This window comes from Pelophylax lessonae, assembly GCF_965119305.1.
Source record: "Pelophylax lessonae genome assembly, chromosome: 6".
NCBI classification, from domain to species: domain Eukaryota; kingdom Metazoa; phylum Chordata; class Amphibia; order Anura; family Ranidae; genus Pelophylax; species Pelophylax lessonae.
The window spans coordinates 307,338,596-307,356,163 of NC_138773.1; the positions used below are offsets into that span (position 1 = coordinate 307,338,596).

General features: G+C 46.4%; 1 protein-coding gene across 1 annotated transcript in view; it reads right to left on the minus strand.

Annotated features, from left to right (window-relative positions):
* Nucleotides 1-938: 938 nt before the first annotated feature.
* CATIP (ciliogenesis associated TTC17 interacting protein) overlaps nt 939-17,568 on the minus strand; it is a 36,529-nt gene continuing 19,899 nt past the window's right edge. The window contains exons 7-10 of the mRNA XM_082260108.1: nt 15,503-15,624; nt 11,049-11,125; nt 5,711-5,799; nt 939-1,216 (exon numbers count right to left, since the gene is read on the minus strand). Coding sequence (XP_082116234.1) covers nt 986-1,216; nt 5,711-5,799; nt 11,049-11,125; nt 15,503-15,624 — 519 coding nt within the window. The 3' untranslated portion in view covers nt 939-985. The remainder of the gene's footprint in view (nt 1,217-5,710; nt 5,800-11,048; nt 11,126-15,502; nt 15,625-17,568) is intronic.

A 17,568-nucleotide genomic window follows, 5' to 3' on the forward strand; every position in this document is an offset into this window, starting at 1 on the left:
ATGTTTGTAATGTCAAATATTTGGCAGTTAATTAGCGTCTTGTTTTTCTCAACAAGTTTCTTGTGACCCTGTTGACTATTTGCAACAAAAATGTTGCCGCTTGCCTGCCTTAGTTGCATCCACTAAAAAAAAAAATTAAAAGTCAGCAGCTACAAATACTGTAGCTTCTGACTTTTAAATAGTAGAATTTACCTGTCCAGGGAGCCTGCGATGTTGGCACCTGAAGCTGATTTTCGTATCGGCTCTCGGTGCCGATGCCGCCATCCAGGGTAATGTAACCCAGGCAGTGAAGCCTTTCGGCTTCACTGCTGGTTCCCTACTGTGCATGCGCAAAGCACGCTGCCCTTTTTCATTGCCTCAGCGGCGGAGGAAAAAAGAGGGGGACGAACTTTTGAGGGACAGTGCCGCGGTGCTCTCTCCCGGAAGTGGGGAAGGGTACCTGTCAAAAACAGGTACCCGTTCCCCCCTTCCCCCTGAAAGGTGCCAAATGTGGCACCGGAGGGGGGAGGAAGCAGATCAGCGGAGTTCCACTTTTGGGTGGAACTCCGCTTTAAGCTGTGTAATGGGTTCTTCACTGTAGGGGCGGTGAGAATGTGGAACACTCTTCCACAATTGGTGGTATCAGCTGGGAGTATGGCTACTTTTAAAAGACTCTTGGACGTGCATCTCACAGACCACAACATTCAGGGATATGGGAAATGAATATCGCCACCGACACACACACACCTGCACAGGTTGAACTGGATGGACTGTTGTCTTTATTCAACCTTCACTACTATGTAACTATGTATGTAATAAAAAAAATTTTTTGAGGGGGGTTTAACGTGAAATATCTTTTTAAAATGCTTCTTTTGCTGGACAGATGATACTATGAACTAAATAACAGTAAGAGTGGCTACAAGATATATATATATATTTTTAAATCAATAGTATTTAATAACGTTAAAATACTGTACAGAACCAAGAATGTTCATGCGAATTATTTTTATGAATCTTGGGACTTATTGGTGACATCACGGAAAGGGTTAGACACCTTGGAGGATCGGAACGCATCGGCTCTCTCTGCAGCTGAAGAAAAAGGGCCAAAAAACTCAGCCGCAAAAGTGAAGACGTCGTCTGGTTTTCTAAGGAGAAGAAACTGCATGAAGTCGCTGAGGAGAATTTTCATGTCTGGGTGCCGCCTGAGGTACGTTTCATGATCTGAGATCAGCTCTTCCTGAATGGGGACAGGAGAAAATGGTAATCTGAGTTTGGTTGTAAAGAATTTTTCAGATGCAGAATATGTGGGGACAGCATTTGAAAATAAGATTCGCCCAAACAAAAATCATTCTTCCTATTGCATTCTTTAACTTCTTCACATCCGCGCTATAGCTGAAGTACGGCTACAGCGCGGACTTGAATTTCCGGAAGGCCGTCTTTAAACGGCCTCCCAGAGACAGGCTCCCCGCACGCTCCCGCGAGCGTGCATCGGGAAATTCTGTGTCGGCCGTGTCCCTTGGACACAGCCAATCACAGATCGTGGTAAATGGCCAATCACAGCGGCCATTTACCACGTGATCGGCCCATGCAATGAGAGATGATCTCATATGTAAACATATGAGATCATCTCTCGTCATCAGCGCTCCTTCCTCACACAGAGACTGCAGTGTAAGGAAGAGGAGAGCCGATCAGCTGTCGGGGACACAGAATGCCCACCATCAGTGCCCACAATCAGTGCCCATAGTGCTGCCAGTCAGTGCCCATCAGTGCCTGCTCACCTAGGCACTGATGAGCACTGACTGGCAGCACTATGGGCACTGATGGTGCTGCCCATCAGTGCCACCCGTCAGTGCCACCTCTCAGTGCCCAGCAGTGCCACCTATCAGTGCTCATCAGTGCAGCATATTAGTACCTCCTCATCAGTGCCCATCAGTGCAGCCTATCAGTGCCGCCTCATCAGCGCACATCAGTGAAGGAGAAAAATGTATTTATTTTCAAAATTTACTCGCAGAAAATAAGAAAAACTTTTTTTTTTTTTTTTCAAAATTTTCTGTCTTTTTTTTTTTTGTAAAAAATAGAAAACCCAGAGATGATTAAATACCACCAAAAGAAAGCTCTATTTGTGTGAAAAAAAAGGACGAAAAAATTCATATGGGTTCAGTGTTGCATGACCAAGCAATTGTCATTCAAAGTGTGAGAGCACTGAAAGCTAAAAATTGGTCTGGATGGGAAGGGGGTTTAAGTGCACAGAAGGCAAGTGGTTAAGGTGGCTTTCTAGGTTTCAGGAACTTGCTGACAGACGATAAGCGCAGTTGATGACCCATCACTGCATTGCTGCTCATTTATTGTCCACTCAGCAGCATGTGGGAAGATGACACCACTGTGTTCCTCAACTTCCAATGTGATAATAAACTCTGGGAGTTCTTGTATTTATTTTTATTCCTTGCCTATGTTCCAGTTTAACCACTTCAGCTCCGGAAGATTTACCCCCCTTCATGACCAGGCCATTTTTTGTGATATGCCACTGTGTTACTTTCACTGACAATTGCGCGATTGTGCGATGCTGTACCCAAATAAAGTTTATGTCTTTTTTCTCTCACAAATAGAGCTTTCTTTTGGTGGTATTTGATCACCTCTGCGTTTTTTATGTTTTGCTCTATAAACAAAAAAGCCAGACAATATAATAATAAAATAATGTAAAAAAATCTAATTTCTTCATCAATTTAGGCCAATGTGTATTCTGCTATCTGTTACACAAGCGTATATTGATTGGTTTGTGCAAAAGTTATAGTGTCTGCAAACTATAGGATATATTAATGAACATAAATAAAATTAATTTTTAATCAGTTCGTTTTTCTCTATTGTTCATTGACAGACGCAGCTCCATATCTTCTTGACCATTGGGTTATGCTGCCCCCTACATGAGTAGGACACTAGGCAAGAAAAAGCTTTACCACGCCTATAGGGCAGTCCCTGCAGGCATACACCCACTCACTCTGCTAAAGCCCTCAGTTTGTTTCTGCCTAGTGTAGGAGTAGGACCTAGTTCCCTGCTGGGACTTTGGTCTTAGCTTGTCTTTTTTATTTTGAAGGTAACCTTTGTTTAAAAATTAAATTTTTTAGCTAGTTATGTTCCTGATAGAACTGCAACCAACAGCCAGCCTGGGTTTCGGACTGGATATGCTCAATTCTTAAAGCGGAGTTCCGGGCAGAGAAACGATTTTTTTCTGAACATACCCCCGGGACAGTCAGGGCTAGCACATTCCAAAATGGCTAGCCTCTGATCTGTCCCGGTTCGCACTTACCTGTAAGAAGAAATACTTACTTAGAAATTTTCTTCCACAGCGTTTCCATCTCGGTTGTGGGCAGCTGAAGCCGGCGCGGTCCTCTTCTCTGTCTTCTTCCGCGTCTTCGTGTCCCAGAATGCACTGCACCGGCCCCTCTCGTCACTTCTGGTGCTGCGCCGCATTCCTAAACAGCTTCTGGGCATGCCCAGAAGCTGTTTAGCAGGGGAATGCGGCGTCGCCCGGAAATGACGAGCGGGGCCGGTGCGGCGCATTGATTCCTGGGAGCTATGACGTTTAGCTCCCAGGAATCATCGCGAGGCAGGAAGTGACGGGGTGAGCCTCGGCGCTGGAGGAGGAAGCTGTCATAGGTGAGTATTTACGATCTTCAATAAAAAGGTGAGTAAACAAAAAAAAAAAATAACTATCCAATTCCTTTTCAGGTGAGGCATACCTAGCGGAGGGGCACAAAAAAAAAAAATCTTTTTTGTGCCCGGAACTCCGCTTTAAGGTCTCCCAGCCCGGACAGCGAGCATGTGCAGGATATAGCCCAGAGCTAGGCCTCGTCACGACAGAGCCCCAGTGGACGGGGGCTAGCCAGCGAGTGAAACACCTCGCCAGGACGCACACAACCTGGTTTGGCCTGAGTTGCAGCGTACCCCTTGGCCGTCAGCACCCCCACCTCGAGTGGTAGTAGTGTCCCCCCCCATAGCTCTCGTGGTCTCAGTATGGATGTGGGCCCCTCCATAGGACGGTCGAACCCCCGGGTTCCCTTCCATTCTCCTAGCCCCTCTAACAGTCACGGTGGTATTTTGGCCCTAACCTACCCCCACGACCCCCCCTCCCGGGGTTAGTTAAGAGCTGGCTTTGCCACTTGCTCCAGTAAGGGGAGATGAATGCGGGTGTTGCTGACCGGGCTGTCCAGATCGCACACAGGGGTCTTTGAGCAAGTTCTTGGCCCCCTGGGGATTAGTAACTGGGACAGGGATGTCTTTTGGGCTCCCTGCGACGGTTATAGGCTTGAGGGGGAGCGGATGTTTCTTCATCTGCGGGTCTGCGCCTCACATGGCTGGATCGGGCCGAAAATTGTGGCCTACTCGCTGCTGTCCGGGTACCATGTCAAGCTGTCCAAGTATCATATCAAGCTGTCCAAGTACCATGTCAAGCTGTCTGAAGTGCCTGACTAAACTGACCGGTGGATGCCGACAGATCGCCTTACACGGCTGGATCGGGCCGAAAATTGAGGCCACGGCTTGCGGCCTACTCACGGCTGTCCGGGTACCATGCCAAGCAGTCCGAGTACCATGTCAAGCTGTCCAAAGTGCCTGACCGACGAATGCCAACGGATCGCCTCACGCAGCCAGATCGGGCCAAAAATTGAGGCAGTGACTGTTCGGGGTACCATGTCAAGCCGTCCGGCGGATGCCGACGGATCACCTCACACAGCCGGATCGGGCCAAAAATTGAGGCTGCGGCTTACGGCTTACTCGCGGCTGAAGGAACTGGCTGTCTGAGTGACTGACCAAGCTGTCCGGGCGAACGACTAGGCTGTCCGAACTGCTGATCAAGCTGATAGAGCTGGCGGCCGACTCGTGACCGGATCGGGCCCCAAATTTAGGCTGCGGCTTTGAGACCTACTCGAGGCTGGCTGACCGAGCTGCTGACCAGATGGTCTGAGCTGCTGACCGGGGTGATAGAGCAGCAGATGGGCATCCGCCCTCCCCCCCCTCCTCAGGGGGGTGGACATACAGACTGCCTGGCGCCCCCCTTGAACCGGGGGGGCGTCGTGGGACATTGTGTGCGGTACTCTGCCTGAGCGTTTGCATCCCGGCTGGCCCCCTCTTCCCCTTTATAGGGGGGGCTATGTCCTCTTATGTCATTTATGGTCTTTAGCTGGCGTCTCCTTGCAGGACTGCGGTTGGCGACCTCCCCTGCTTGCTATGCTCTCAGGGTGAGCTTAGCATATTGCGACCCTACTGGGTCTGCGTCCACGCACTTCGAGTGCCCTGCAGTGAGGATGATTCCTTTTTTGCTGCACATATGCATGCAAGAGCGCTGGTGGATGCACTGATTGTATCGGTGCAGAACATTTTAACATGGGGGGCGCCGGTCCCCTCAGGGCACTTAGATCCCCTAAAGGCGGCAAAGGTACTCCCGGCCGAACACACAGCGGGAGGACAGCGGGGGATCGCAGGGGAAGGTGAGTAACATTCTGGGGTATTCCTGAGTGTGGCCCGGGGGTTACCGCTTTTGGCACTGAATATTAACCCCGAGCCACACTCGGGAATACCTCCAGGAAGGTTAAATACTACCCAAAGAAAGCTCTATTTGTGTAAAACAAAAATGCTAACAATTTAATTTGGGTACAGTGTTGCATGACTGCGCAATTGTCAAAGTGTGACAGCGCTGAAAGCCCAAAAGTCAGCCTATACGTCATCTATTACATACCTTTCTGTCCAGGAACTCGGAATGGAGTTGTACATCGTCCTGCCAATTCAATGGCTGCTTCTCAAACACAGGCTTAGGATCCTGTTCCTCTGTGAACAGATATGTGACATAATAAAAGTTTCAGAAGCATATTCATATCACCACTATAATTAAAGTGAGTTTGTTGCTGAAATAGAAAAAAAAAAAAAGCTCCAGTAAAAGAAGAGTCCTTATATTGTCCCATCACATGTTCCTGGAATCTTCAGAGCAAACCAAAGAATCTTTACATCCGACACTTCCAGGTGTGTTGGATCCCTAGACCCCCTGCTATGATCTGTGGTTCCATCCTCTGCTCTCTACGTCACTAGAGTGTCATATAGCAGCATAACCCAGAGCTCTTAAAAGGGTTCCGGCCTCGGGGGTGAATTTTAGCTAAAAATACCCCCGGGACAGTCAGGGCTAGTACATTCTATGATAGGTATCCTCTGAACTGTCCTGGGTCACACTTACCTTTTAGAAGAAATACTTACCTTGAAAATTTCTTCTCCAGCGCTGCCGTCTCAGATGTGGAAAGCTGAAGCCAGCGCGTCCTCTTCGGTGACGTCGGAGTCCCACAATGCACTGCACCGGCCCTGCTCGTCACTTCTGGTGCAGGCGTGGCATCCCTGCGCAGCTTCTGGGCATGCCCAGAAGCTGTTTAACAGGGAATGCCGTGCCTGCACCGGAAGTGACGAGCGGGACCGGTGCAGGCGCATTGACTCCTGGGAACGATAACGTTCAGCTCCCAGGAGCCATCGCAAACCGGAAGAGATGGCGCTGGCTGCGGCCGCAGAGGGAGGAAGTGGAAGGAAGGTGAGTATATTTTCTTCTATTACAAGGTAAGTAAACAAAAAAAAATCAGGAATATCCATTTGTTTTTCAGGTGATCCTCAGCAAACGGATGGCCCAAAATCAATTTTTTTTCGATTTTGAGGCTGGAACTCCGCTTTAAGACAGCAAAGATATTACATACCGCCTGCTGGAAAGAGGAGTATAAACCTTCTTCTTTTGGGGTGCCCTCTGACCTTTGCAGTGCATTACTACATGTGCATTAACATTTACCTCCAAACATGCCTTGTACCAACATCTTCAAGTAGAACTGAACTCAAAAGAGAAAATTTACTGTTATAGGGAACATTTAAGAAATATTTCTGCCTAAGCAGTCCCCCGAAAATATCTTTTATATGAAATTCCTCCTGAAAAATAGCAGTGCACTTCCTGGTATGTGAGGGTGCCTAGGCACTCCTGTATCTACAGCCTCATTTTAGTATACTCAATAAATGTATAAGTAATTCTCGCGCTATCAGGGTAGAAATGGGTATAAACACTTAAAATCGACCCCTGGTGCTGCAAGTATGGGACTGATACCTGAGCAGTAAACTAATCACAATAAAAAGAGGGGTCCTGGGGTATGGCGAGTAGTGAATTAATCAAAATCAACACAGAGATAGCATCAATAAAGCTGAGACTCAAAAACCATCATATATAAATCATCAAATTGTAAACATATAATATTTAGTGATCGACCAATATCGTTTTTTTACAGCCGATACCGATATTTTGGTCATCGGGTATCTGCCAATATTTTCGGACATTAAAATTTTTTTTTTTAATGTCTACAGGTACTGTGGTGGAGGGATCTGGGGGTCTAAAAGACCCCAAACCCCTCCTCTGCACTTAAGCATTCAAAACGCCAAGTTTGGCTGTTATGAATGCTGTAAGTTTTTTGAATTCGGCGCCGCCAGTACCTGGAAGTGATGTCATATGACATCACTTCCAGGTACACGGCGGCGCCAAATTCAAAGAAATGGAGACCCGGTCAGACAGCAGCAGTGAAGGAAGGTATTCCCGAGTCTCCTGGTGGGATGGGAGACCCGGGCGAGCCGCGGAAGGCCCCTTCCGCTCCTTGGAATGACAGCCGAGCGGCTTCTCAGCCACATCGGTTGTCATTACAAGACAGCCGACCGTTGGCTATGGACACCGCTACCGGGGTGATGCCTCTAGCTGCAGGCATCACCCCGGTACAAGCACTTTCCCTGAAATATCGGTAAATAAAAAGCCGATTCCGATATATTGGGGAAGGACCATATCGGCCCTCGATATATCGGCTTTGCCGATAATCGGTCGATCCCTAGCTCCAATGTATAAAAATCACTCTATCAAAGGTGCTTTTGTGCAAAAAACAGGTCTCCATGCCACCATCCAAATTATTGAAATTAAATAAAGTGAATAGATAATAAAGTGCAAATTGCACAGTATGTGCAAATGACAATAACATAAAGTTGTACCATAAATTGCAAATTGTAGTGCTGGGTGTCCCAACAAGTTGCAAATTCAACAATATGTGCAAATAACAATAACAAAAAGTTATATGCTATAGTGCAAATTATAGTGCTGGGTGCCTCAGCAATATATAAAATTCTGTGGTTCTTCAAACATTTAAAACCATATATGGTTTAAATAATAGTGCTAAGTGTCCAAACAATATAGTGATATATCTCAGGTGTATTTCTTTAAATTTGAAGTCAGCTGCATACACACTATACAATTTTCTTTAGATTTTTTCCTTTAGGTTTACCAAAACCATATATTATGAGGTCAGACCTAAACACTTTCAATTTGTATGCAGTCAGGCAGGCCCTTTCACTACATAGTTGAAGGAAATCTAAAGGAAATCTAACCACAAAAGTTATACAGTGTGTATCCAGCTTAAGTTTCTGCAAGGTGAGTATTCTCCCCCGGGTGGAGGCAGCAAATAATAGGATAGGAACACACAGCTGGATACACACTATACAACTTTTGTTGTCAGATTTCCTTTAGATTAAAGCCTCATACACACGTACCGATCGTCGGCTGAACGATCGGCCGTCTTTTGTCCAGGGCTGTCGTGTGTGTTGAAAACTGCAAAAGACTGCACACGAATTTTGTCGGCCAACAACAGCCGACTGCAGAAGTGATGTCATGTGATGGTTAACTTTCCTTGTCTTTTCTGAGCATGCCCAGTCTTGCTAATCTGCTGTCTGTCGGCCGAAATCTGTACTGACTAGCGAACAATCGGCCGTTCTGGTGACGGCCAACAAAAATAATAAATAATATTGCACAGGTGATGTATGAAAAATTGGTATTTACTCACCTTTTTAATTCGGTGGGTTTTTTTTCATACATCACCTGTGCAATATTATTTATTTAGCACATTGCACTTTAGTTGGTATACCACGTCCATTAGGCGATATCAAGACCACATACATTGCAGGAAAGCACATGCCACTTTATTTGTGATTACCCATTGTCTATTTTGCACACTCATTTATTAGATATTTTCACATTGTTTATATTCTACCAGATTTATCACTGTGTAATATACTTGCATGTTTGAGGTTCCAGCATACATTGGGCATAAGCATTTAGATCATAGGTTACTTATGCCTCGTACACACGCAATGATTATCGGCCGACCGATCGGCCGACTTTTGTCCTGTGTTGTTGTGTTGGTTGAAATGTTCTCTAGACTGCACACGAATTTTCTCGGCCAACAAAAACCAACTTCTGAAGTGATGTCATGTGCTGGTTTACTTTCCGTGTGTTTTTTCTTCTCTGAGCATGCCCAGTCTTGCTCATCAGATTTTTGTCTGCCGAAATCTGTACTGACTGACGGAAAATCGGCCGTTGTGTTGACGGCCAACAAAAATTTTATAGCCTGCATACCAGATTTTATTCGGCCGAAAAGTCAGAGTCGTTTGTCGAAAGCATCATACTAACAAGCTGAAAATCAGCCGATCGGACGTTGGCCGAAAATTCACGGTCAACTATCGATGCGTGTGTACGAGGCATTAGGTAGCGATAATACCATACGCTTTCTTTATATTCCACTTACACTCCATCACACCTTGTGTATATTGATCTAGACCACTTCTTTACCCAGGCAGTGCCAATACCTTCCCCCTTTCTATCATACATAGGGTTATATTTAAGAGGTAGGCTGCAGCCTTTAATATCCTAAGCGCAGATTTCCCCCCCCCCCCCTTTTCTCTTATAAGGAAAGGGATGTATTCCAGAGATGAAGCGGTAATCCTTCCACTTTATAAATCACTGGTCCGAGCACATCTGGAGTATTCTGTCCAGTTCTGGTCGCCAGTCCTCAAAAGGGTTGTGTTGGAGCTAGAGACAGTACAGAGAAGGGCAACAAAACTTATTAGGGGATTAGAGGACCTTAATTACGAAGAGCGTTTAGAAGTGCTTGATTTATTCTCCCTGGAGAAAAGATGCCTGAGAGGGGACATAATAGCAATTTACAAATACCTCAATGGTGATCTCAGCATAGAAAAAAAACTATTCAGTCGCAAGGAATGCATGAGGACACAAGGCCATACAATGCGATTAGAGGAGAAGTGTTTTAACCTCAGGCTATGCAGGAGGTTCTTTACTGTTAGGGCTACAAGACTGTGGAATTCTCTGCCATAAATAGTAGTAACTGCGGGGAGTATGGCTACTTTTAAAAGACTCTTGGACGTACATCTCAAGGATCAAAACATTCAGGGGTATGGGAAATGATTTACACCTTCACAGATTGCACTGGATGGACTATTTAGTCTTTATTCAACCTCAACTACTATGTAACTATGTATTGCTTGATTATTGAGTATTTTGCACTTACCATGGTTTTGTTTTATATTTAGTAGATATATATGGTATACATTTTGCACCACCACACGCCCCTGAAGAAGCGGGTCTCTGCGAAACATGCCGGGCATTTTGGGCATCACAGCAGCTACATCCACCTGACTATACTATTGAGTCAGTGAGGGTATTACGGTATGTTGTGTCTTATCCTGGTGTAGTCTGTGTATATAACCTAGTTGGCTCATATTAATTATACATATACAGTTTTATTGCTCAGTGTCTGTGTACACTTGGTTTGTCTATGTATTATATATTTTCTGTGTGTAATAAAAAATGTTGATATATTTTATATATTCTGTTAGTCTGTTCTCCAATACTATTGGTCATTAGACGGCACCCATAAAGTCCCCCATCTAGCCCCCTTCTTCCTCCTTCTACATTTTTCTCACGCTTTACTAGTTGCTGAGCTATAGGTCTGACTCAGCATAGAGGCATGTCGGACTACCGAAGAGAGACCGCTGCTTCCTCTGTGGTTGATCAGACATGACACTGCACTAAGCTAAGACTTCATACAAAAAGTCAGAACTGCACATAGGACGTGAATAATCATTTTTAGCATATATTGAACACAATTTGTAAACTTTCACTGTTTTAACTTGTTCACAGTTCAGGAAATCTCCAGAAGACACATTTGTCCTACCTGGCTCAGACAATATGGGCATTTCCATTAGTTTGACAAAAACAGGAGAGCCGACCTGGACCCGACTAGCCAAATGCCTATAAAAATGGGAAAATAGATGGATTGGTTGGTTGGATCATTGTCAGAGAGTTGTCTGACACATAACTGAGTACTGTATAGGTAAATGTTTTTATTTATTGAACATTTGCTAAATCTAATTTTATACTGTACTGTGTGGAGCTCCATTGAAAGCGGAACTATAATCACCTGTTCTCTAGCGCTGTGATCCCCCAAAGCTCCCCGCCAGCTGCTGACATCCGGGTATTGATCCCCTCCCCCTTGGTCCAGGCCAAGATAATGCCGTCCCACACCTGTGCGGGAGTTCAGTGATTCGACATTGCTGAATTTCTACACTCAGTTGCATATGTGCAGCTCAGTGTACAGTGCAGACAGGCAGGTAAGGGACGTTTAATGCAGAAGAGACATGGTGGAGGTGGATTTACTAAACCTGGAGAGTGCAAAATTTGGTGCAGCTCTGCACATAAACCAATCAGCTTCGAGGTTTTATTATCAAAGCTTAACTGAACAAGCTGAAGATAGAAGCTGAATGGCTACCATGCACAGCTGCAGGAGAGGACAGGGGGCAGGGGGGAAATTGCCCCCTGGGCCGCTCTGATGCCCCATAAGAAGGCTGCACCGCTTCTGCCACAGACATGCCTAAAGGATTCCTGGTGAAGAGAAGTAAAATGTCCCCATCACTGACCTACTGAGTGCGCGTTAAAGACAAGAACAGAGCGCAGGCCTCCCCCGCCAGCATGGATGGTGTAAACCATGGGTGTCCAACCTTTTGGCTTCTCTGGGCCACATTGAGTGTAGAGAAATTTTCTCGGGCCGCATATAAAATATAGACTATAGTTAAGGTATACAAGTAATAAAACGTCGCCGCGCCCTTCCTGCGCTGACGCCCCACCAGCACTAATTTAACACAACTAGAGGATGATCCCTTCCGAGGCAGCCTCTGCCTACAGTTAGTTGGAAGCCGCTGTGGCCTTGCACTCGACCTGCATTCCTTCCTCCCATGCAAAAAATAAAAAATAAATTGTCAGGAGGCAGTGGGCCGCATTGCCTGAGGTTCTGGGCCGCAGGTTGGACATGCCTGATGTAAACTGTGTCTGAGCAGAGGCCAGTTCCATGCCCCACTGGGGACTCTTCACCCCAGGCCAGCCCCGACCGAGCTGTCCCAGCCCCACCCAACCTCCCCCTGCTAGCCAGATCGGGAACCTGGATTCAGCCCGTAAGTAGAGAGTATCTGAAGTGGAGCTTCAGCTTGGAATGGGGGTCAGGAGGAGGCTGGGAGAAGGGAGAGTGGGAAAGGGGCCGAGTCACTGCACCCTGGGCCTCTGGTTTGTACTTGCCCCCTGGGCCGAAAGTTGCCAGTCAGCCCCTGCACAGCTGTACTAGATTCTGAGTGCTCCAATTTTAGTAAATCTTCCCCATGATGTCTCTTATGCATTAAAGTCATATTAAAGGTAGATTTAGAAAAAAAAAAGCAAACATGTCATACCTGTCTTACCTCCTCTGTGTAATGGTTTTGCACAGAGCAGCCCCGATCTTCCTCTTCTCAGGTCCCCGGCTGGTGCTCCTGGCTCCACCTCTTCCAGTACCCCCATAGCAAGCCGCATGCTGAGCCCCGCTCTGTGTGCCCATAAGACACGTAGAACGGGGCTTCCCCCCGCTCCATTCTCACTGGCTGTGATTGACAGCAGCGGGATTCAATGGCTTCCACTGCTATCTCCCTGCCAATGAGGAGGCAGATACCTGGAAAAACAGCCACTCTCATGCACATCGCTGGATTGGGCTCTGGTGAGTATTGTAGGGGGGCTGCTTACTGAAGCCTTTAGAACCACTTTAAAAATCCTGCCTGTCCACGATTTTTTATATTTTAATTAAAGTTCCACATTATTAATTCATTGTTTCAAACCAAAACCCCTGATTATCGTTTTCGGTGAAAAGTTTTATAAACTGGCTAAATTCTTCTTCTAAGGCTCCCAATGCCTAAAACATGTTAGATTGGCAGCATCATGCAATGCAGTAGAGACCCAACCAGTTTGCAATGGAGAACCATTAATTTGGTCTAATTTTTTTCTATGCAGGAAATTACCAGGATTTATACCTGCCACCATGTAAAGCGGTAGATTCCTCTATTGCTATGGCAACAGGGCATCATGGTAAGATTATTTTGTCACCATAGCAAGAGGCTACAGGGTACAATCATCTGTCACCTTGGCAATGGCATTGTGACAGATCTTCACTTTGCAAGGGCAACAGGTTCAAGATGGCCATTGCCATGACATCAGTGCATAACCGTCAGTATTAACCACTTAAGCTCCGGAAGATTTTACCCCCTTCCTGACCAGGGGGTATTTTGCGATTCGGCACTGCGTGACTTTAACGGACAATTGCGCGGTCGTGCGACGCTGTACCTAAACAAATTTGACGTCCTTTTTTTCCCACAAACAGAGCATTCTTTTGGTGGTATTTGATCACCTGTGCGATTTTTTGATCATGCGCTATAAACAAAAAAAGAGTGACAATTTTGCAAAAATAACAATATTTTTCAAATTTTTTTATATGAAATTCCCAAAAAAAAAAAAATGTAAAAATCACATTTTTTTTTAATTTTTGGCAATTTGTTTTCTGTTACCTATGTTTGGTAAAAAAAATCACAATAAGCGTATTTTGATCGGTTTGCGCAAAAGTTATTGCGTTTACTAACTAAGGGAAAGATTTTTGTCATTTTTGTTGTTTTTTTTTTTTTAACGAGTAATTGCGGCGATCTGCGATTTTTTTGCGGGACTGCGACATTGCGGTGGACAGATTGGACCCTTGACTGACATTTTTGACACTTTTGGGGGTACCAGTGACATTACTACAGTAATCAGTGCTATACATATGCACTGTTACTGTAAAAATGACACTGGCAGAGAAGGGGTTAACTTTATTAGAGATGCAGTGACTATGTGTGTCCCTAGGGGCTTGATTCTTACTGTGATTGGATGTGGCTGTGTGTGTAACTGCACAGATCAACGGTCCTACATAGCAGGACCGAGTGATCTGTGCTTTTACACAGGGGAGAATGACAGGCGGCTTTGTTTACATTAGCCGCCTGCCTTCTCCCTTCACAGCGGACGATCGCGAGTGACCGGCGGACATCGGGTACGCCGGTCACATGCACGGAGGTGTCCGTGTACGAGCCGAGGCGGGAGCGCGCCTCCGGGGGCGTGCGCTCGCCCGCTATTGGCTCCCAGGCTAGTGACGTACCGGTACGTCACTTTGCCTGGCCGGGGCTGACCGCCGCAGTATATGTACTTGCGGCGGTTGGCAACCGGTTAAAAAAAGGACACACCCCTTTGTCATCAAGGAAATAGGTTCATGGCAATAGTGCCCCTCCCTCCATTGCTACAGAAAGAGGATGGGTCTCTTTGTTGCCATGGCAACCATGCAGTAACCGATCCTTATATCAGCATGGCTTGTTAGGTATCATCGGTGCATGATATGGAATTAACGACTTCTATGAAGTAGGAATCGGGAAACAACAAGACAGAAAAAAACAATCTCATTAGTGACATCAAAAAGGATAAAAAACAGGGCTTTTTTCGCAGAGAATAGGTGCAGGAACTCCTCCCTTCTGAGTCCTCCTTAACTCCACCCCCTACCCACCTCCGAGCACCGTTCCTTGGTTCCATCCCTTACCCACCTCCCAGCAACACCCTTTTTAGAAAATATAGAACCAAGTATTATTTTGTGGTGCTAAGCAATTTGTATGGAATTTGTTCATGATAACAAGAAAGGCAGTAAAATAAATCTAGCAACAATGGACAACCCAGCGACAATAGTTCCAGCCCAGCAACAACAGACTCCCAATAGTCAGCATCAATAGACCCTTCAGCAGCAAGCAACATCAGACCTCTCCCTCAATAGTAGATCCCTCTCAGCAACGATTGACCCCCTGCAACATAAGACCCACCACCAGCGACAATAGATCGCCCACCAATAACAATAAACCCCCCCCGAGCAACAATCGAACCCCCAGCAAAAACAGATCCACTCCAGCAACAATAGATTCCTCAACAGCCAGCAACAAAGACCGCTCCCTCAACAATGAATCCCTCCAAGCAACAACTGACCCCCCAGAAACTAAAGACCCACCCTGGCAACAATAGATCCCACACGAGCAACAAAAGACCGTCCCAGAAACAATAGACCTCCTTCCTCCGCAAAAATAGATAGCCTCCAGCAACAATAAATTCCCCAGCAACCAGCATCAATAGACCCTCCAGCACACCCCAGCACCCCTTGCCATTACATACATTCAGTTCAGGAGGTGCCGGAACTGCGTTCCCCCGCGTTCCCGCTGAAAAAAAGCCCTGATAAAAAGACTTCAGTAATAAGTACAGCACTGCCTCTACTATTACCCATCTGATAGGAAGTAGTACTGCCAAGTGTTGGGGATATCCTCAGAGAAAATTGTTCTCTCTATACCGTAAACTTCCACCGTGTCTTTCCCAATATCCTGAGGGCGGAATCCAAGGTCACTCTGGAAGATACAGAATAAAACATAAGAGGAGCAAGGCACAAAATACAGTTATAATCACATTCTGTGACGAGGTCTTAAAATGGATGTAAAGCTTAGACATGAAATATGAACAAAGCATATCCCTCTATAGTGTGTATTTATCTCAACCCAGAGCACTAAGTGTCATTTCTGTCTGCTGCCTCCTTCCTCTGCTATCTGCATGAATTATTCCTGACAAGTTTTTCTGACACCAAGAGAAAAAAGGGTAGGGAGCTCCAGCACGCAACCTGTGACTGTCAGCCTCAGCTCTGTTGTTGTGTGTCCCTTCCCTCCAATCATCAGTCAGATCTTTCCTCACTAAGAGTGAGAAAAGATCTGACTGATGATTGGAGGGAAGGGACACACAAGAACAAAGCTATGTGTCCCTTCCCTCCAACCCTCCAATTTAACTTCAGCGTAACTTCAGCTCCCCTCTTTTTTTTTCTGAGCTCTCAGGCAAGCTTAAACATTCAGCACTTTGAATAGCTGAAGAGAAGAGAAGACTGCAGATAAACAGGTACAACTTATGTAGGAAGATTTGTTTAATCTCTGTGTATCAGAAGCCAGTCACTTCACTGGGTATATGGAAGGGTTTACAACCACTTTAAATATTTAACTATAGGTTCTTCTCAGGGAAAGCATGTGCAAGTGCTACTAAACCAACAACAGTAAAATCAGCCTGTATATGTAGTAAAGCACGCTTGTTATACTCACTGTGGAATCTAAGGGGTTAATCCTCTGCATTGTGTATAAAAGTTGTGTGATCTTCTCTTATCCTCCCCTTCTTCCACTGTCCCCTAATTATTTCCTGATAATACAAGCTGCACATGCTCAGTTTGTTGTGTACTTTTAGAGAGTTTTACTTTTTTTGGGGAGAGCACATGTGATCAGCACAGGGCCAATCAGCACTTTACAGACATGTCCAGACAGAGGGTCAGGGGAGAATGAAAACTCCTCCTACAGTCACAAGACTGCTATATACTGCTGATGAGAAAAGGTATTTAGCAGTTTATATTTACTAAAATAATTGCATTTCCTAGTTCTGTGGGAGAACAGATATAATGAATGCAGGCTCCTGAGTGTAGTAACACAGCCATACACCCACCCACAGCAGCCCAGTGCCAGCCAGCCACCCACATCCACAGGCCCTGTACCAGCCAGCCACCCACAGGCCCTGTACTTGCCAGCCACACTGCACTGTAGCAGCCAGCCAGCCACCCACAGGCCCTGTGCCAGCCACCCACCCACCACAGGCTGCCAGCCAGCCAGCCACCCACCAGAGGTTGCCAGACAGCCAGCCACCCACCACATGGTGCCAGACAGCCAGCGACCCACAGGCCCTGTACCAGCCAGCCATAGGCCCTGTGCCAGCCGCCCATAGGCCCTATACCAGCCAGGCACCCACAGCCCCTGTGCCAGCCAGCCACCCACCCACCACAGGGTGCCAGCCACCCACCCACCACAGGGTGCCAGCCAGCCACCCACCACAGGGTGCCAGCCAGCCACCCACCACAGGGTGCCAGCCAGCCAGCCAGCCATTCACAACAGGGTGCCAGCAAGCAAGCCATCCAGCCACCCATCACAGGGTGCCAGCAAGCCAGCCATTAGGCATTAAACAAAAATGAACATGTTCAGTACCAGATTGGTGTCAAAAATTGTCTTGGGGTGGAGTGGGGTTTAAGGGGGGAAGGGTGGGAAAAAGGACGGGAGCTCAGAACCTCCTTGAATGTACCAAGATAATGCTGCAAAGGTGGAGTTACTGAGTGCTGATGTCATGCTGCCGCATGGACTGTATGCGGTGGCAATATTATTGCAGTACCTACCTCTCTTCGCTGGACGGTGGTGTCTAAGTCACAGTCAGTTCTGCAGCCATTGAAGTGTCATCTTAAAGGGAAAGTGACCAGAGGAGTTTTGCCTGGGATGCTA